The 21,465-nt window shown below is 38.7% G+C and overlaps 1 protein-coding gene across 1 annotated transcript; it reads left to right on the top strand.

Moving 5' to 3' along the window:
• The first annotated feature begins 2,189 nt into the window (after positions 1 to 2,189).
• On the top strand, positions 2,190 to 17,624 carry GATM (glycine amidinotransferase). Its single transcript, XM_090271984.1, has 9 exons — positions 2,190 to 2,355; positions 3,778 to 3,996; positions 9,883 to 10,078; positions 11,074 to 11,264; positions 12,173 to 12,310; positions 12,449 to 12,613; positions 14,101 to 14,164; positions 14,621 to 14,737; positions 17,008 to 17,624. The coding sequence occupies exons 1-9, from the start codon at positions 2,287 to 2,289 to the stop codon at positions 17,118 to 17,120; spliced, it is 1,272 nt and encodes a 423-aa protein (XP_090128110.1). The 5' UTR covers positions 2,190 to 2,286; the 3' UTR covers positions 17,121 to 17,624.
• The last annotated feature ends 3,841 nt before the right edge of the window (positions 17,625 to 21,465 follow it).

The following is a 21,465-nucleotide window of genomic DNA, read 5'->3' as shown; positions in this document are numbered from 1 at the left end:
ATGTGGAAAAATTGGAACCCTCATACATTGCTTGGGGGAATGTAAAACTGGTGCAGCTATTTGGGAAAGCAGTTTGCCAGTTCCTTAGAATGTTAATCATGGAGTTACCATTCAATGCAGCAATCTCAATCCTAGGTATAGATCAATGAGAAACAAAAACATGCATCCACACAAATTGCCAATGAGGGAGAAGAAGCCAAGAATTCACAGTATATTCCATTTCATCGAGGGGTGGGGGGAAGCAGTAATTAAAGACCAGGGAGTTCCCAGGTAACACCCTCCATACTTTGCAGAGTTGGTCCAGTATTAGACAAACGAACCAGTATGGAATATTGTGCTTCCAGTTGATAAGGTCAGTCTAAAAATGGTTACAGAATTTTTTCAAGAGCAAAAAATTAATAAAAAAGAGAGAGAGAGAGAGAGAAAAAGAAAGAAAGACAGAAAGAAAGAGACTTGATTAGTTTTTATAGCAGCTTGGGCGGCTCTATCCACGTGCTATCTCCTGGATTCTAGGAGGTAAGTACATTTTCTATGGCTATATTAAGAGTTTTTCTTTATGTAAAACTTGATGACACCCTGGTCTCATGATTTCCAGGCACTCCCAATTCTTACATCTGTAAAATTAAAATGTGTCTTTAAAGAGTGATATGAGGAGTCCTCAGATCTCAGACATAAAGCAATGTCAATACCATTTGTTATGCATACTGTACTCTAAAATTCCTTTACTGAGGAGCATATCGCTGGCCACGCAAAGTGCACTGAGAGAATTAGACCTTAGAAGTGGCTGCATTTGATTGCTGGGAGAAAGCACTTCGTAAATTTCAAGAAATATTAGGAATTTCTCAAAGCCTTCACTAGAGGGTGAGGGAAACTGGTTCCAGGTCTGACAGCAAGTCAGTAGCAGAGCTAAGATATGAACCTACACTTATAACTCCTCACTCTATTATCACATTTGGAGGCCTCCTTATTGTTAGAGCCAGTAAAGATCACATCATATTCATATCACTCTAGGGTCACACCAAGTTCTGCATGCACAATGTTTCCTTTGGGCCCCTCAATCACCCTGTGTGCTAAGGACAATAAATGCAATTGTTCTCCCTTCCAGGATAGTGCAACTCAAGGACACACAGTAGACTATAACAGAGTCAAGACTAGAACCCAGTTCTCCTAATGGCCTCTGCACAGATCTTTCCACCATGCCATTCTGGTTGGTGCCTTCCATCAACAAATTTTGGAAAACAAGTTTGAGACACCAGAATTAAAGACAGCTCATTAAAAATAAATAATTACATATTTTGTGTGTAGAAAAATGAAATACTCAAATCTCTCTGCCCCCTCATCTGCTAGAAACTTACATGTCAAACTGAGTTCTCTAGTTTTGCACAAATCCACAGCAATTAAGACTTTTCACAGTTAGGGAACTACTTTCCCAACAAATGTGTCCTAATCAAATTGAAACAAAATTTTAAATATGTGAAATGGAAAGAATAAAACTGTCTGTAGTTCTCCCTTACTTCTGTTCCACATATCTCTCTTTGTGTTCATGACCGAGTTTCTCAAGCCAGGGGCAAATGGCCAAAAACTATTTGAATTGGCAAGTACTCAAAAAAAAAAAAAAAAAAAAAAAAAAAAGAAAGAAAGAAAAAAGGTTGGGGAAAGAAAACAAAAAAACACCTAACAGGCTAGTGCGTGGAAAGCACAGCATCCAGGGTAGCGGGTGACCTGAATTCCAGCCTGAGTCCGCTGGTCTCATTCCCGGTGTTGCCCGAAGAGACCACATAAATTTAAGGCGGTAACCGTTCATAGTAATGTGAGGGCACTGGGTCAGTGCACATAGATTAATTTAAACGTGTGATTGTACTCACGCTTTGCCTACATAAATCCATAAAGATAAACTTAAAACAATAGATGCATATACTATTAAGTTTCCTTCGTCAGAAGTCGTGTCGTCCCCAGCCTTCCCTGAGACGCTCCTGGGCTTCCTTCTGCGGACCCAAGCTGGGCTTCTCCGAGCGCAGCAGAAGTCAATGGGTGGACTGACTAGCTATAAAAGGGCAGGCGCCGGGCACTTGACCCTGCGCCCCGGGCAGTCCCTTACCATTCCCAATTCGGGGCCACCTGTTCCCGCAGCCAATGGGCGCGAGGGGGGCGGCCGGGGCGGAGCATGGCTACAAAAGGCGGCAGGCCGCGCAGGGACAGCCTGCTTGGGGCGCGCTCTCGGGACATTGGATGGACAAGGCCCAGCGCCGGGACCATTAGGATCTTCGGCCAGGCGGGCCTGGCGCGATGCTGCGGGTGCGGTGTCTGCGCGGTGGGAGCCGCGGCGCCGAGGCGGTACACTACATTGGGTCTCGGGTGCGTGCACCGCCCGCTTCGTCCCCTCGCTTTTCCCCAGCCAGCGTTGCATGATCTGGTCCGCTCTGGTACCCCTTGGAAGCTCGGCTTCAAGAGCCTTTGCCGGCTGCCGGGAGCTTGGCGGTATCCCCGGGGAACGGGTCAGTTGTTGGGGCCACACCCCATGGGTACGGTTGGTCGCTGCGCGTCTCGGGCCGCGGTGGCCGTCAGCTCAGGGGACGCTGCCCTCCACAGCCGGACCTCTTTCGCTCCACAGAGCTTGCGGCCCGGAGTGAGGGGATGTGGGCAAGTAATACCTCTTAGTAAACGGGAGGTATTATCGGGGTTCATGACCTTCGGTGGGCTTAGAGTTGGGCATGCGTGTGGGGTGGGCGGGAGGAGAGGCAACGTGGGGATTGAGGACGGACAGAGACAAGTGTAACATGGAGTCCTGCCTGAGTCGCGAGAGGCGTTGGAGCGAGGTTGGTTTGTACCGAGTTTCTGCCCGGTCCCGCCCTCCGCTTCCCTAGCAAGCGAGCACTGGCCTGCAGACCCTCCCTAGCTGTAATATCAAAGCACTTTGTCCCCCACCCTCCCTTCCCAGCAACTGGTTCCCGAACAGCTGTCACTCTCCTGCTTTGGTCCCGACCCCTGGCGTACCCTCCGGCCATCTTCCTAAGGCTTTAACAGAGATTTGGAGACTTGAGATCTGCACTGTGGATGTGGGACTCTGCTCTCTGATTTTTAAAGGCCCTGAATTTTCAAAAGGGTTTTTTGAACCTCTTAGATCTCCTTTCTAGTTGTTTAAATTTGTGCCCGGGTTAATCCTTATCTTGGCTAGGGGACTGTGGACCATGTGTAAAAGGGAATAAATAGATGGCACTTGGTCATGCTCAGAATTGAAGTGCTAAAGGATGTGAAGTGTGTGTCAGCAATGAAAAAATTTTGGTTTGAAAATGATTATTCTGAAAGATAAAGTCCTTTACATATTTTCACTTGGGGAAAAACGTTTCATATCCGTCATCTTTGATACTGAAGAAGAAAGGAAACTCCCTCCCCCTAGATGGTTTTGACATGGAGCAGCTTTCTGTGGTTTTCTGGGAAGAGGGTGACCCATCATCTGCAGACAAGTTGCTTAGTTTGATTAAAGCTTGATTGCACAAAACCATTCTAAGATATAAATGGGTGTATGGTCATTGGGGACAAAATATTGAGGAGTTATGCCAATTAACATAACAGATACGAAGATAATGTATACATAAATAGGAAGGTAAAACTCACCTGGGACCACTACCCACCTATAAACTAACACCTTGGTTGACACTCTCCAAAAGGATTTTAAATGTCTCACGATGTTACCCTTGGTTTTCATCCCACTTCTACTTCCCCTCCCTCCAAGTACTGTATAAGACTACACAATAATCTTTTCTTTGTTCTTGGAAGCTTGGAAGAACCTTAACAGTATGGGTGCAGCGAACTTTCCAGAGCACCCAGGCAGCTACGGCTTCCTCCCGGAATTCCTGTGCAGCTGATGACAAGGCCACTGATCCTCTGCCCAAGGACTGCCCCGTCTCCTCTTACAATGAATGGGACCCCTTAGAGGAAGTGATAGTGGGCAGAGCAGAAAACGCCTGTGTTCCACCATTCACCGTGGAGGTGAAGGTAAAGCAAGGGTGTTCTGTGTCTGAAGCGGGGTCACTCCTCACCTTCTTCAGGCTGGCTTTGGCTCCCACTCTCCTCCGTAACTGCTTTCACTTTAGCTTACTCCAGAGTCCCAAATCCATGGCTGATTTTAAGTTCTCTTAATTGGCATCTCTGCAGTATTTGACACTATTTACATAAATGATATAACTCCCTCCTTCAGAGTCTACTGACACTGTTTACACAAATGATATAACTCCCTCCTTCAGATTCTAAGAGACTCCTTTCTGGGGATATTAATTCCTTTACTATTCCTCACATCTTTCTTTACTGTCTATAGTGATGGAGTTGAATAGAATTTTATCTTTGGCTCTGTTCTTCCAGCTTCAGATCCTACCTCTACTTTGGTCCAAATTTCTCTCTTGAACTCTGTTCAGATCAACGTATTAAACTCCTTACTGGATGTTGCCACAGGACCTCAAACTTGGCACATCTTGAATTCAACTGCCAGTCACTCTGCTACACTGGACCCTTCATTTTTTCCTTCAAGTTTTTGGCATTCCTATTTACCCAAGCTAAAACACCAAAGAATCATCTTTGATTCCTATTGCAGTCACGTCTTCCATGTCCATTCTCCAAGATCTAATAAGCCTTTTGTCAAAATGAACCTTGCCTCCATCCCTCTGCCACTGCCTTAAGTCAGGTTGTCACCTACTGCTTGGACTATTGCAGTTAACTCCTAACTGATCTCCCCCACTCACTCTTCTCTCCAAACCACCTTCCACCTTCTAGCAGAGAGATTTTTTTTTTTTTAAATCAAAATTCAATAATGTTACTCATCCTGCCCTTACTCATTACCCTGGTATATTCTACCTTTCTAGGATACTTAGGATAAAGTCCTCATGGTATTCAAGATCCTTCACAATTTGGCTCTTGTCTGCCTTTCCAGGCCTCCCCATTTCACTTACTGGCTCATCTTAGAGATGTGTTAGTATGGCAGGTTAGCAGAGGTGCATTCCTATCAGGTGTCTCTCACCTGTAACATTCAACCCAGGTTTTCAGCAGACTTTTAAAGATCACCATATAAACAGCCAAAGCAGACTACTCACTACCCCTAAACAAGCCTCATACCTTTGCTCCCTCCTAGGTCTCTTCCACCTTTCTTCCTGCAGTTTAAACCTACCCCTTTTACTAACACTTAACTCCAATGGCACCTTCCACAAAGCCTTACAGAGTTTTTCTGTAACAAGCAATATCTCCCTTTAAAAAAAAATAACAAGCAAAAAAACCTCCTACTGTTCTTCATCTATAATATTCTATGGCCAGGACTGCCATGGTTTGGTGTTCAGGTTGTATACTGCATAAGGGTCCCATATCTGAGGGAGTGCCATCAACATTGTAGACACAGCCTAAGTTTCCATTATTAATGCGATACAATGTACTTAAGTTCTTCCTGAATATTTACTTTGTATTTGTAATGTGGATTGATGAAATGAGTTCTCTATCATCATCATCATCATCATCATCATCATCATCATCACCACCACCACCATAAATGTTGCCTACATTATACCAGGGCTCCAGAGGTATTAGCAGAAAATAACATAGTATTTGGAGAGATACTATGTTCACATAGAAACAAAGACTAATACTAAGTATCTTACGCCAACTGACTGGCAAGGCAGTTAACTGAAGTGCCAGGAAAGCTAAGGAAAAAGCAATGACCAGGTGCTGAATAATTGGGAAATCTTAAAAAAAAAAAAAAAAAAATCCTTGAGGTAGATCTTGAAGACAGAGTAATAGAAAAAGTAATAACTTCTAATTGTTCTGAAACTACCTTTGATTCTGATATTTGAAATTTGATGAACAGGTTGATTTATATGTCATCCACATGTTTTAAAAGGCATGATCTTTTAAGTCTTTTCTTGGAAAGATTTCCCATCCCCTAACCATTTTAATTAGGTGAAATAAAATTTTAACTTCAGGTAATAGTTTATCCTTCTACAGTCTTTAAAACTAAAGACTTTTATACCATGTGATCTTATGTAATCAGAATTCTCAGACATTATTTTGAGTTTTTTGTCACTTGACTTATAACTTTAGACTTTGTCATTTCATGGGATTGTGGGAAGTGAACCAGGCTGAAGTCAAGAGATCAAGATGGAATTAGGTATTTGATAAAGCTAGATAACTAGTCTGTTAATCAGCTGTTTGACCTTGTGAAAGATTCCACAAATTTCTGGGCCTCAGTAAAATAATGATATTAAGAAGTTTGCTATCTACCTAACAAGATTAAATATGAAGGTAAAAGGTTGTATGTTAATTATTTTAAAGGGCAAAACCATAACTCATTATAGTTGTATGGGCCCAGTTTGCTAATTACACTACAAAAATACATTTGGGGCATAATTGTTGTAGATATTAGTAGCATTAGCAGCATTGATTTCATTCATTTGTCTGGATATTTCTGCTTTATGACACATACTAAACACTAGGTATTGACCTGGCAGGGTGGCAGAGTTGGTTGAAGTATCATCTGTACACCAAAAGGTTGCGGGTTTGATCCCCAGTCAGGAGGCAACCGATCAATGTTTTCCTCTCATCTCTCTCTCTCTCCCCTCCCTCCCTCTCTTTAAACATACCCTCAAATGAGGTATTGAGGAAAGTAAATCTAAGAAATGCACGACCCCTAGAAGGCAAGGCCTTATCTTCCAGTTGGAGGAAAATGACACAGATGTATTAATAATTTGGAGGAACAATGAAAGGTAAAATAATATAGTAAACTGTTTGTATGCAATTACAGCATACAACATGTGGGAAGACATTAGTGCTAGAGAAACATTATGGGAGTGAGGAGCATAGTTGTCAGGAAGCACAATTTTTAAAAACTATATGGCTTTTTCATTCTATAAAACATAATGAATACCTTCCATCAAATATGTGCTTGTTTTGCTTTTGTCTTTTTTTTATTGTTCTATTACAGTTGTCCCAATTTTCTCCCCATTGCTCTCCCCTGCCTTGCCCGCTCCCCACTCCCACAGTCAATCCCTGCCTTGTTGACCGTGTCCATGGGTCATTTATACTAGTTCCTTGACTAGACCCTTCTCCTTCTGCTTTTGTCTTTTTTTATAAAACCCTTGATAAAGAGCCTTTTATAAAATACAAAATCAATCAAAGTTAATGTAATACATTTGCAGCTGCATAAATAAGACATTTCTACTGAGATTTCCCAGTCTTAAGACCTTATTTAAAATCCATTTGGCAACACTGCTGAAAGATTTTAGGCTCTGTAAGACTACAAAGTCTCTAGGAATGCAGCCACGTCTCTACAACATTATTAAAAACATGCTAAGCATTTTTTAAAAAATCTGACAGACACTTGGTAAATTATTGCTAACTCATTTAACAGGGTTATAAAGGAAGGGTAAATAGTTTCCAACTATCTCTTGGAAAATGTAATGTACCCTGATCATTTGGACTTTGTCCGACCTTAGCCAGAGTATGAGCTATACCAGTCACACTTGTTCAAATAACTTTTTCTCCCAGAGGAGTTTACTTTATATTTAGGCAAGTTTAGCTCTGCACAAATAGTCACACAGGATACTTTGGAATATGCCTGTCAAGACAACACAGCTATGTATCTGCTATAACCCAGTGTTAAATTTTCAAAGGCTTCTTGTCTCTCAGTGGATTATAAGAGATGTGCCTGGCATGAGAAGGAGGAAGTGGTGAATGGATGTAGTACCAGGATGTGTCTGAGAGGAATATAAAGAGTCATTATTATCCTCTCCTTCTGTTTGCTGCTACAGGACTTCCTAGGTGTAGAACACTGTGAAGTGTTTTTGTGGGTTTTTTTTTTTAAAGAGTGGATTGATCTTAAAAACTACTCACATTTGTAATACTCATAACATTTTTCATGGACCAGATATTGAGTCTGTTGTTTGCCTATAGTTCTTCAAAAGTAAAGCAACTAATAATTTAAATAGGGGTCAGCAAACATTTTCTATATAGGACCATATAATAAATATTTCAGACTTTGCAGACCATAAGTCTCTGTTGCAACTACTCAACTCTCAGCTCTGCCATTGTAGTGCAAAACACTACAGACACAGTTCCCATAAAACTTTATTTACAAAAACAGAAGGCATATTTAGCCTATGGACTTTAGTTTGCCAACCAGTTTTAGAGCTTCACTGGCATTCTTTGTTTGTTAAAAGACCTGTTTTTCAGATTCTTAATCTCTCTAGCTGGCTCAGCTCCAGTATAACTGATGTGAACCTAGGTACTGAACTAACAAGAGGCAGGTCTGCTTCCATATGTTTGTATTTATTAGGCTGAGGTGAAGACAGAAATGAAGACAGAAAATCTGGAAAAGACATTGTCTTTGACATTAAAGAGCTAAACATTTAGACAAACTGTACTTCATTATTCAGTTTTCTTGTCTGAAATTATCTGATTTGTGATGGAAACCTTCTTATCTGACATAGTCAGGACTGGTAGTTGGTCAGTTAATCAATGATATATGGAAATGTTTTTTTTACATTTAAACACTTTTTAAAACTTAGATAAATGTACATTGCTTTGCCAACCTTTTGATAAACTTCCAAGGCTTTTTCTTAGCATTTGGATCTTCTGATAGAATTCTACTTCATCTGTCTTGATAAATTACATTCATATGCATCACCTGCATTTGCTGATATAGTTCTTTAAATTGACCGAGAACTTAGCCACATGCAAAACAATCTCAATGAAGAATCCTCTAGATTTTTATACTTTCTAAAAATTGATTTATTACAGTTATACCTACCCTAATTCAACAGTAATTTTTAGCAAGTCAATTGAGCCTTAAGAAAACAAGCCTTACCCAATGATATGTTTATTGCTTTTAGAGAGAGAGGGAAACATCGATCTCTTGCTTCTCATATGTGCCCTGAACAGGGATTGAACCCACAACCTAGGTATGTGCCCTGACTGGGAATTGAACATGCAGGCTTTTGGTGTACAGAACAACACTCCAACCAACTGAGCCACCCAGCTGGGGCTCCTTGAGTCTTTTAAAAAGCACTCAACTGTTTTTCATTCAGTTGTCTTTTAAAAGTGCATATAAATCCTTGGTCACTTTCTAAATGTTAAGCTTTTCTCTTTTTTTAGCTACTAAAAACTTGTGAATTCATTTATCAGATCGCTTTCTTCTATGGCAAAAGGACCTGAAGCAATGAGAGCTTGGATAGTTTGGGGAGAGGAGAGGTGTGGTGGGGTGAGACATGTTGGCAGGGAAGGGTGTGAAGCACCAAAGGCAGACTTGCACTGCTGCACAATTTTGCCAAGTGGTAATTCTGTTGGATAAGAAAATCATTAATAAATTTTTAAGAGAAACAAAGGACATATGAGAGTATGCCCCTAACCTTTAAGGGGGCAGCTCCCTATTTTCCTACAAAATATCTTTAAGGGCTATTCTCTAGACAGAATTCTGGGATGCATGGATGGCCCATGGTTTTGTCTTCATATAGGTGTCCTTTTATTTTCTTATGCCACTTCATTTGTTCTCTTATTTAATTTCTTTGAGACTGTCTAACGGGACCACTCATGTCCTGTTTTGTCTATGGAGTGTGTACAAACTGGCCCAAGAGGATTCCAAGCCTGTGTGAGGGCAGACACACTGTGAGTGGTATCAGACAAAAGAAGCAAGAAGTCTCAATACATCCAGGAGATTTAGACTTCTTCATTCAGCAAATATTGAGTGTCTTCCCATAAAGGCACTGTAGTCCATGCTGGGGATCAACACTGGACAAGACATGGTCTTAGTCTCAATTCTGTTAAGTTATATAAATCATGATTCACCTATAAACTTATCATGAGTCATATTTTTCTTCTATAAATATTTTACTTATTTTTTTCTGCTTCTAGGCTAACACATATGAAAAGTATTGGCCATTTTACCAGAAGCATGGAGGTCATTATTTTCCCAAAGATCATTTGAAAAAGGCTGTTGCTGAAATTGAAGAAATGTGCAATATTTTAAAAATGGAAGGAGTAACAGTGAGGAGGCCTGACCCCATTGACTGGTCAACAAATTATAAAACTCCTGATTTTGAGTCTACGGGTGAGTGGTGTCAAATCCCTAAACTGCTAGTGTTGTAATTTTTAATTTATTTCTTAATGTGTAAGGAGATAATTCTGATAATTTCTCAGAGATTCCTTTGTTTTAATAATTCTTCAAAACTTTAAAGATTATTAGGAACAATTTGGTTCTTTTTGATATGATTAAGATATACATATTCTAAACTTCATTGTGAATTTGAAATCTCAAAAGAATCAGTTTTTCTAAACTTTATGGTAATTTTCTTACACAAGAACAGTGAATTCTATTTAATTTTCTCAAGAACAGAAGTTAAGAGAGGAACAGAAACATTCCCATTTTATTTTTAACTGACACTGCTACAAGACTGTGTGCCTGAGTTCAATTTTCTAATTTATAGTTCTAGAAGCATTCCTTGGCCTAATTTTTATTTTTATTTTAAATTTAATCTCTTAAGATTTTATTTATTTATTTTTAGAGAGAGGGGAAGAGAGAGAGAAGAGAGGGAGAGAAACATTAATGTGTGGGTTGCCTCTCGCACACCCACAACTGGGGACCTGGACGGCAACCCAGGCATGAGCCCTGGCTGGGAATCGAACCAGCCACCCTTCAGTTCACCGGCTGGCGCGCAATCTACTGAGCAACACCAGCCAGGGCTTTGGCCTAATTTTTATCTTGTGGTACAAATATTCCCCGAAGAACTCTATTTCTGTGTAGCAAGGAAGGAACTTAAAAAAGGTGAAAACTTGGTGGTTCAAGACCTCTTTGAACGAGGACCTTATTGTTTCTTTTTTTTCTTTTCTTCTTTTGTTTGGCTTCATTGTCCTCACACAGAATTCATGTTAACAATCTAGTATGTATCATTCCATATTCTTTCCATTTGCATATAATTATATACATTCACACATACAGATTTTCTGTGACATTTTTAAACCAAAAAACGGGATCATACTATATAGACTTTTCTGTCTTGGAAATTAGCATTACTGAGGTCGTTGTGGAACTTTTTGGTCCGACAGGTTTATATGGTGCGATGCCTCGAGACATTCTGATAGTTGTGGGAAATGAGATTATCGAGGCTCCCATGGCATGGCGCTCTCGCTTCTTTGAGTACCGTGCATACCGATCAATTATCAAAGACTACTTCCGCCGTGGCGCCAAGTGGACAACGGCTCCTAAGCCCACAATGGCTAATGAGCTTTATGACCAGGTAAGTCCCTAATTATAGCTATGTTTATTAGTAACTTTTATAAATTATCCACAGAGAGATGGAGATTCTCTGATACCTTGTATTTGTTATTCACTTCATGATGAAAATAAGAGGAAATGATATTGTGATAATAATAGTAATAATGGCTAATACTTATTTGGTGCGTACCTGTGCCAGGTTGAGCTAAGCACTTTACTCACAGCCTCAGTCCTATTTACACTTTACAGTCCCGAGGGGATAGTATCGTTCTATGACAGGGAGGAAAATTTGCCTGGAGGAGCACAGCTATTCATTGGTGGACAAAGAAAATTCTCTAGATTCCATTCTCTTCTTGAAAAAAAGAAAAAAAATTGGTTAAATAATTTGGTCTACAGGCCAAATTCACAGTAAAAGGAAGTGTATGTTTCTTATTAGATCACTTACTATTTGATCATTTATAGAAAGAATTAAAAAATCAAAATTTCTTCTAGGGGTTTAAAGACAAATAAATAATGAATTCATTCACCACACCCAATCAAATTTGGCAGGGGAAACACAGCATCTAATTTTATGGTAAGAGTTAGGCTCTGGACCAAATTCCTTTTCTAAAAGAACATAATTACTTCATCCTGTTGACTTTCAATATTGTAGGTAGCTATATAAATCAGTGTCATGGAATATTTTCAGAATCATTACTGCCTCCAGACCACTTGCTTCTAAGTATCAGGAAATTGCTGTCATGCCATTTTTTGTTGTTAATTGTTTTGTTCGTTTGATTAGCATGGGCCTACATCATGCATATTTTAGTTTAGAACAAGGTAGTATTATTTTGGCAAATGATTATGACTAACTTTCTTAGTAATGAATGTTCTATAAATAATTTCCTCCTGAACCAATGCACTGTGTGTGTTCATTCTTGTTCCAATTAGGATTACCCCATTCATTCTGTAGAAGACAGACACAAATTGGCTGCTCAGGGAAAATTTGTGACAACTGAATTTGAGCCATGCTTTGATGCTGCTGACTTCATTCGAGCCGGAAGAGATATTTTTGCACAGAGAAGCCAGGTTGATAAAGACTGCCTATGAAATTTCACACACATTATTGTATTTTTTATTTCCAAATTCAAATATTTTCATCCTATTTTTAGTTTTCTAACTATAGGACCAAATCTTTATATGTTTATGTCTTCCTTTTGTTTTCAGGTTACAAACTATCTAGGCATTGAATGGATGCGTAGGCATCTTGCTCCAGACTACAGAGTGCATATCATCTCCTTTAAAGATCCCAATCCAATGCATATTGATGCCACCTTCAATATCATTGGACCTGGTCTTGTGCTTTCCAACCCAGACCGACCGTGTCACCAGGTAAGGAAGTTGTTAGGACTCTGGAAAAGTAATAGAGTCTGGAAATTAAAGTAATTGCCACTTATATTTTAAGCACTAATATGATTCCTAATGATTCTAAATGGCAAATTCGGCAACATTCAACATTATTATAATCAATTGGATTACTTATGTTATATTTACTACAAGATGTCTAACACTCAGACATACACAGTATAGTGTCATCAGACTTTGGATGCTTGCTACTGCAAGAGCCTGAAGGTTGTGCCTGTATATATGTTTTTATTGAACAGAGTGGTATTACAGTAGTTCCCCTTTATCTTCAGGGAATATGCTCCAAGGCCCCCTGTGGATACCTAAAACCATGGATAGTAGTGAACCCTATGTATGCTGTTTTTCCTATACATACATACCTATGATAGTTTAATTTATAAATTATGCACAGTAGGAGATTAACAATAATAACTAATGATAAAATAGAACAATTATAACAATATACTATAATAAAAGTTATGTGAATGTGGTCTCTCTTTCTCAAAATACCTGGAATTTTCCATTTAATATTATCAGACTGAGGTTGATTGCAAGTAACTGAAACCATGGAAAGCGAAACCACAGATAAGGTGTCGGAGGCAGGGGGCTACTATGTATCATAACTTGCAGCCCAGGTTCCAATTGCAGCTGCATTGCAAACAAGATGATCCCTGCATATCTGGGGCAGTGCCACTGCCCATGGGCAGTAAGTGTCTTCTTCCCTGTCTAGTGGGTCAGGCCTCCTTTGGCCAGCCCCACCCCAGAGGGAGGAGCAGAGCCACTGCACTGCAGCTGGTCTGTCCCCATCACCTGCACGTCCAACATTTGCCAGCTTCCCTTTACTTCCAGTTGGGTGGTGAGTGATTTTGTTATTTGCTAGGCTGTAGTAAATGTTTTTAAAATCACTATTTTACCATGTCACTCTTCATTTTTATCCCATAAATCAAGACCAATGATGAAGATTAGTTATTCATTTGATTTTAATATAATTCATTGCTACAATAAGAGGGTAAATGAACATAGGGATGGCTGAGTTATAATAAATAGGTCACTAAGGACAGTTAGGGTTCTTCGGGAGTACAACCTTAACACTGTCTTTATACCATCATCATAGATACAGAGTGAAGTATCGATGAAGTGGATGGACAATGGGTTTGACACAGTCACATTTTTTGTTTTCTTATAACTGAATAGTTAGGAAGTATTTTAATTTTATTTAAAGTGGATTTCTTCAGGAAAGTATCTTTGGTCATTTAAAAATCTCTAAAACCTGAGAAAAGCACAAGAATATTTTTTAAAGCTTTAACATTTCTGCTACTTTTTAACTTTAAAATTTTAATTTCTTTATATTGACAATTGAGAAGACAGCTTCTCAAAAAAATAATTACTAATCATAAGTGCTATCAGAGACCAATAATGATAAGAATAGTATATATAGATTTAAGCCTCTTTTGCTTTTGTTTTTGGTCTTGCAGATTGATCTTTTCAAGAAAGCAGGATGGACCATAGTTACTCCTCCAATACCAGTCATCCCAGATGGTAGGTATGTTTACTTTCAGATACTCACAGACTAAAATGATTACCAATGACTAAGAATCTTGCACTTACAGACAGCAGCCAAAATTTTTAGCAATCTCGAGAAAACATTTCTCCAGTAAGGAGTGAACTGGTGTTTGGGACTATGGATACTAGAACAAAGCTGGACTTGTTTCCACTTTCCTTTCACAGAAAATGAGAAAGAGAAGACAGGAAAAATCAATATAAAATAATATCTCATAAAGCAATAAATGACTTTATAAGTGAAACAAAGTGAAGTCCAAATGTGTAATGAGTACAGATTGATTCATAACATTTATAAATTGTCTTAAGATAAAAATTTTTCAGGGAAAGTAAACTCTGAAAATTGAACTGACACTTTAATATTCTTCACTTTCAAATTCTTGCCTTAAACAAAAAAGACAGCACACATGATTTTAAAGTTGTTGCTATTTTTAGATCACCCACTCTGGATGTCATCCAAATGGCTTTCCATGAATGTCTTAATGCTAGATGAAAAGCGAGTTATGGTGGATGCCAATGAAGTTCCAATTCAAAAGATGTTTGAAAAACTGGGTATGTACAATATATGAAACACCATGTATGAACTGAAGAAATGACATGCTACGTTTGATGTATGCTTTATCTAATTTCTGTTTCTTTTGAAGGTACCAAGTTATTATTTTGTAGATGGACAATATTTTTGTTTTCAACAATCATAACCTCAAAAGGTTGGAGATGCATTCCAGGCTCCTTAATCATTCCCTTAGCAATAAATTTATCCATCTTCTATGCCTTATCTAACTTCCTGGTGCCCATGTGTGGAGAACTATCCCTTTGTTGTTAAGTATATACATTATTCAGCCCTTCCCCAAATAAGAAATTGTTGAGGATACTTTAAAGTCATTTGTCATTACATATTTTAAATGACTAATAAAGGTACAGATACAGAAGTAACTTATATGTGTGATAAACAAGTGAACAAAATAATGAAATGTAATAGAGGATGTCAGTAAATCATTCAACTTTGAACTAAAAAGAACTGTTTTTCATTTGGGTGGGAGTTTGTTTATCCTGATATTCAAAGTTTAGACCAGATATTCTAATACTATGGAGAAAAGTGTTGAAAAAAACGATTTTCATATGGCTATTTTATAGATTACAGAAGTATGTATATTAATCACTTTTAACATACTTGATGTAACCTAAGTGTCAAATAAAGCCAGATACTAAGTACATTTGTTGTAATCAAGTCTTGTTTTGAGTTATTTCAGGTGTACTACACAGAAAAAAAATTGACCCTTTGGCACATCCCTCTTTAGTGTAATATCAGTATAAAAGGATTGCCCTGTCAAGAGTTAGATTGAGCCCAATCTAATGATTTAACCCTTAATGCTATGCCACTTTTTTTTTCTGGCTTTCATTAAGTTTCTTTATCCACTAAGTCTTTTTTTAAAAGTATATTTTATTATGCTGTTACATTAGTCCCAATACTTTTCCCCTTTGCTCCCCTCTGCCCAGTATGCCCATTGCCCCAGCAATCCCATCCCTCTTAGTTCATGTCCATGGGTCGTACATATAAGTTCTTTGGCTTCACCCTTTCCTATATTATTCTTAACACCCCCCTGTCTATTTTGTACCAACCAATTATGCTTCTTAGTCCCTGAACCATTTCCCCATTTCTCCCCCTTCCCCTCCCAGCTGATAAACCTCCAAATGATCCCCATACCTATGATTCTGTTCCTATTCTGGTTTGTTTTCCACTAAGTCTTTATTGTTTCTCAACTTAAAATATTATTGAATAACAAAAATCTGATTTATCAATTTATTTGTAATAAAGTCTTTAAAAGACATAGGGAACTTGTTAAAACAAACCTTTTCAAGTAACTGAATTCTCCCCAATTTCAGGATTAATACAAATCTAGCAATCTGAATAAGATAGATACATCCACCAAGAAACATATGCTTGCATTTAAAAGCCTACCACCCTTTATCCCAAGCCCATTCTTTACCTCTGTCCTACCTATTCTTACACTTCAGAGCTCTTCTCAGTGTCACTTTCTCAGGAAATTCTTTCCAGGTGGCTCATGCTGCCTTTCCCTCCCTGGCTGTACAAGGGAGACCTTTAGTGACTGTCTAGCTTATCTTTCCTCTCAAAATAATGGGTTCTTGAAGGAGGAGACCAGATTTTCTTTTTAAAACCCCAGTATGCCAAACAACAGATTCTTCCTAAATACTGCTGGTTGATTGGGCACATCATAGCCATGTCAAATCAAATGGTGCCAGATTAAATTAATAAATTGTCTGAGAAACTTTGGTACCTGTATGACTGTACAACCCAGATATTAAAATACAAGCTCTCTTCCATTGTTTCCTTAAGGTGGCCTGGTAAGATTAATCATATTAGATGAACTTTGCTTATATGTAAGTAAAGTCAACTTTTTAGGTTGGGTAAACTATATTTTTCCTACTAAATTAATATGGTAAAAATAGGAACAGTCCAACAAAACAGTGAAAGCATACTTTTAAAAGGCCTTGAAATTTTAGTATTTGATCATTTTTTGAACATTTGACAGGTATGTCTGTTCATCCTATTGACTTGTGAATAGTCAATATCACAAAAGACTTCAGAATCTCTGCTGACTCATTGGTGAATGTTTTACATTAGCAGTGGAATAGATCAGATGAAATATAATTGGTGAGAATAAAATCGAAAGATTCTCCTGGGATGGGGCAGACTTAAGGATTAGAAACACAGGATTCCTACCTGTCTTTAGGCTTACTTTCTATAGGAAAACCTTCATGTGAGTCCATCTAACTGGCCACATCTCTCTCATTCTATGCAGGTATCAGTACCATTAAGGTTAACATTCGTCATGCCAATTCCCTGGGAGGAGGCTTCCACTGCTGGACCTGCGATGTCCGGCGCCGAGGTACCCTGCAGTCCTACTTTGACTGACCACACATGATGGAGCTTGTGGTGTGGCCTCAAATAAACCTAGGAAGTGTAGGGACAAGGTTCATTCTACTATTTTAAAGAGTGCATGAAATGTAGTGCTTTAAACAATCATATCCTTAACAGGGGTCTTAAGCCTGGTTGATTTTTTATTCCTTTTGTTATAAGGAAAGTAACTTGTGTTAGGTCTTACTCTCTAGTACTCGTAAATTTATTTGCTATTTGGCTTCAATCATAAAAATTTTGGTGAATGTGTATCGAGACAGAAATTAGTCTTCTGAGTAACTTGGCCGCTAATATTTAACCATCTACCTCTGTTTTTAATGTTTTTTCCAAAGGCAGCTCAAACTGTTGGTCCTAACGTTTTTTAACTCTTTGCTACACTTGTGAATGTATCACTTTTTTCCTGAATGAAAGATTTAGAATGTTCACAAATCTTAAGTAGAACCAGATAATTGTCTCTTTTCCTAATAAGGAATTTTGGTAATTTTTAATATATATATATATTTTTTAAGTAGCATAGATCTTGCAAACATTTAAGAGAATTTTCCATGAATGTTTTTAATATTCTCATCTCAACATTGGTAATAGTTGCTACTAAAAACCTTTTCATACAACTTACTTCATTTCAAGTGATTTAATCTCTTTTTTATCTGTCTAAAATTTTACAGAAGTATTTAGTGCAATAGTATGTAATTAGAAGTTCCCACCTCTAAATTTTGATATTCAGTATCTAATGGATACATTGCATCTTTGGTAATCCAAGATTTGTTTACAGATGTGCAAATTACTTAAAGTGCAGGCTTTAATAGCATTAAAAAACTAATGGAGGGAAAAAACCTACATCTGATGTGAAATAATTTTAATGTTGAATACTGTATGTGTATTTTTATTCTAATAAACTTTTGTGTTACAGAATGGATTTTATTAGAGTTTGGCATCAGTCTAATTATTTTGAGTATAGTAAATTACAGGATGAAGCTCTTGGAACAGAACTCTAATCCTCTGACATAATCTATATATTTATCCCTAGTAGATAGAAATTTAAACCTAATTCTTATATTCAGAAATTTTTAGTAAAGCCATTTTTTTTTTCTTAATTTACTCAAAAATATCTGAATGTCTTCTGAATATAAGGGACTCATCCTTAGGCCCCGGAAAAGAAAAAAGTCTCTGTTCTCAAAATGCTAAGTATTTTGACTCATAAAAAATCTGGGGTTTGGGGACATGTATTTTGAAGTGAGTCATTGGTTTCAACCATGTCCATGCCAACACCTTTAAATCCTACGTATCCTGGTGTCCTTTTTCATCCCCCTACAGAAACACCTATCAGTCCTACACTTGGACTGAATCCTGCTTCAGAAATCTATATAATTGTGTGGATTAGTGCACACTTGGGGTATATGTTCCCAGGCCTAAATACTACTTGGTGATCCTATTATACACCCCTCCACGTGCTCCTTAGTGTCTATCCAAACCTTCAGTATGTTCTTTTACCTGATCATACGAGTATTATTTCATTTTTCACAGGGAAAACGGAGGCCATCATGTGTCAGTTCCCTCAGCTTTTCTGTTCCAATCCCATACAGAATTATTTGCATTTGCGTTCTTAGTTAAAATTCTTTCTTTCCTTGCCTTTACTAGCTTAGCTTCTAAAGAGAAAAATCAGGGCTTCATCTCATTTGCCTTTACTTCTCAACCCTCTACTAAAAGAAACACTTCTCTCATTGTGGCAGAAAAAAGAGGCAAACCTTCTAACCAGGTCTAATCCATACAACTGTCCTTTGATTTTAATCTCTTCTCTTTCAGCTGCATATTTTCTACAACTCTAGTGTGTGTGTGTGTGTGTGTGTGTGTGTGTGTGCGCGCGCGCGCGCGTCTTCCCTCAGCAAATAATCATGCTCAAAATAGTATTCAAACAAAAACTATTCCTCTGGCAACTTCATTTTCCTTTAGAGCTAAGCTTCCTGAAAAATACAGCTGCTTATCCCCACTATTTCATCTTTTATTTATTCCTCAGTCTCCTGCTGATTTCTACCTTACCACTGCAAAGTACTGATGGTATCTTTGACCTGACTTCTTCAGTGTCATTTCCAGTGGATATTATTCAGGCCTTACTGATCATTACTTTGAATGCCTCTCCTCTTTTGGGTTTCTGTGATACCATCATCTCTTATTGATATTCAAGCTCTTTCTCTAAATTACCTTCTTCCTACCCTTAAGAGGTGGATGTCCACAGGGTCCTGACTTTGAGCCTTTTCTCTTCTCTTAGATCCTCCTGGGCAGTCTCATCTGTGCTAGGTCTTCCCCTCCCACATATCCATAAATAACTCACAGCGGCCATGTGGGAGGGGCAGCCCTATGCCTAGACTTCTAGTTGTTTTTTTTTTTTTTTTTTTTTTAAGATTTTATTTATCTATTTTCAGAGAGAGAAGGGAGGGAGAAAGAGAGGGAATGAAAGATCAATGTGTGAATTGGCTGCCTCTCGCAGGCCCCTAACAGGCAAGCCAGGCATGTGCCTGGCCATGGAATGGAATCAGTGACCCCTGAGTTCGCAGGTGGGCACTCAATCCACTGAGCCACATGAGCCAAGACTAGACTTCTACTCTTGACCTACCCTAAGCTCCAAGTCCTGTTCTGAACATCAGTGTACATTATCTGGATGTGCAAAAGCACTGCAGTCTCATCACAGTCTCACAACTGACTGTTCACCAGGCCATCTTGGACTCTTCCCTCTTCCTCATCTCATCCTGTCCCTTGCATCGGCCCTTTGCACTGTTACTCAACAAGAATTATTTCAACAAATACAGCTCAATTAAATGATATAATAAAGTCTATTTTGGGGTCTTATGGCACTGCTCTTGGGTATATTCTTTTGTCAGGGTTGTGACAGAAAACAGAAGCAGCTTGGTCTCCACCACACAGCTGCTATCAGTTTTCTATCTGTCATCTACCACTCCTGCAACCCAGTGGCTTCTCTGTGATCTGGAGCAGGAATAAGGCTTGCCATCTTCTGGAAGGTGTCCAGATAATACACCAACAGCTTCAGAGTATCATTCTTCCTAGGGAACACCAAGCCTCTTTGTAACTCCCTGTCCCAAAACAGCTATGCATATTAAGATGAACCATTATCATTAAAAATAAACTTAATTTTAAATAAAAATATATAATTTTGACATCATAGGGAAAATCTAGTTCCTAGTAAAAAGCATAGTATTTCTGTCAGGAGTAGCCTTTACAAATAAAGGTCATCAAAGGGGAAAATGGGACAATGGTAATAGAAAAACAATAAATAAATAAAATAAAATAAAGGTCATGCCCTGGCTTGTGTGGCTCAGTGGATTGAGTGCCAGCCTGCATGCAAAGGTCACTGGTTTGATTCCCAGTCAGGGCACATGCCTGCGTTGTGGGCCAGGTCCCCAGTTGGGGGTGTGCAAGAGGCAACTGATTGTTTCTTTCGCAAATAGATATCTCTCCCTCTTTTTCTCCCTCCCTTCCCCTCTCTCTAAAAAAGAATAAAATCTTTTAAAAATAAAAATAAAAATATATAAAGGTCATGGATCCAACCACTATAATGTGTTAACCCATAGCTACATAGGAATACCACCCAACAGTTAAGGAGAATGCAAAAGGACACTACATCAGATTTTTGGGGGTCAACTTTTTGGATGCATGGGTTCATTTGAGACATTAGAATAATGCAAAAGTACTCAGGTTCCCATCACTTAGTTCACTAACAGTAACAGGTAAGTGAGGTTTGATTGCTAAAGGCTCATAGGACCCAAACTGACAGTGCTTATAAACCTACAGTTCATTGCAGGAAAAGGACACAGTACAGCAACAGTGTTAAAGTAAGGATATGGGTCACAAAGGCCACCTCACAGCATAGGGTCCCAGGCAGTCAAGCACAAGCTCCGCTTTGTTATCCTTTCAGCTCATGCAGTTGCCCCACATTTTACAGTCTGTGCAAGGCCCTGGATTTTTTTGGAGTTAATCAATCATCCTAACCAGTTATATGATTTATGGTTGCATTAAGGTTACTTTTAGCTTGATCCTCAGTTTCTGAGCTAATCAATATAGTCTATTAGAACACTGTCCAGTTGTACAAGATCTAAGTCCCACCTGACCAGACTGTGACATGGGAGAGTTCAAATAATCTTTAAGGTGATACAGTAAATGTGTCTTATAGACCATAACACATGAATGCAAATTGGCGCTGCCTCTCCCTGACAACTGATAATGAGAACAACACATTTCCTGTAGGATTCTGTGGGGTGAACCGGCTCACTTCTCATTAACTGTCCCTGGAGGTAGTAGGTCTCTGCTCCCTGTTCCTTGATATTTACAT

The sequence above is a fragment of the Furipterus horrens genome, unplaced genomic scaffold (assembly GCF_987537825.1).
Source record: "Furipterus horrens unplaced genomic scaffold, mFurHor1.1.pri manual_scaffold_3, whole genome shotgun sequence".
Lineage (NCBI taxonomy): Eukaryota > Metazoa > Chordata > Mammalia > Chiroptera > Furipteridae > Furipterus > Furipterus horrens.
This window is presented reverse-complemented; position numbering and strand designations above follow the sequence as displayed.

Coding starts and splice junctions, on each gene's coding strand:
- GATM (XM_090271984.1), top strand. CDS start 2,287: ATGCTGCGGGTGCGGTGTCTGCGCGGTGGGAGCCGCGGCGCCGAGGCG. Junction 3,997..9,882: donor CATTCACCGTGGAGGTGAAG/GTAAAGCAAGGG, acceptor TTCTGCTTCTAG/GCTAACACATATGAAAAGTA. Junction 14,165..14,620: donor AATACCAGTCATCCCAGATG/GTAGGTATGTTT, acceptor TGCTATTTTTAG/ATCACCCACTCTGGATGTCA.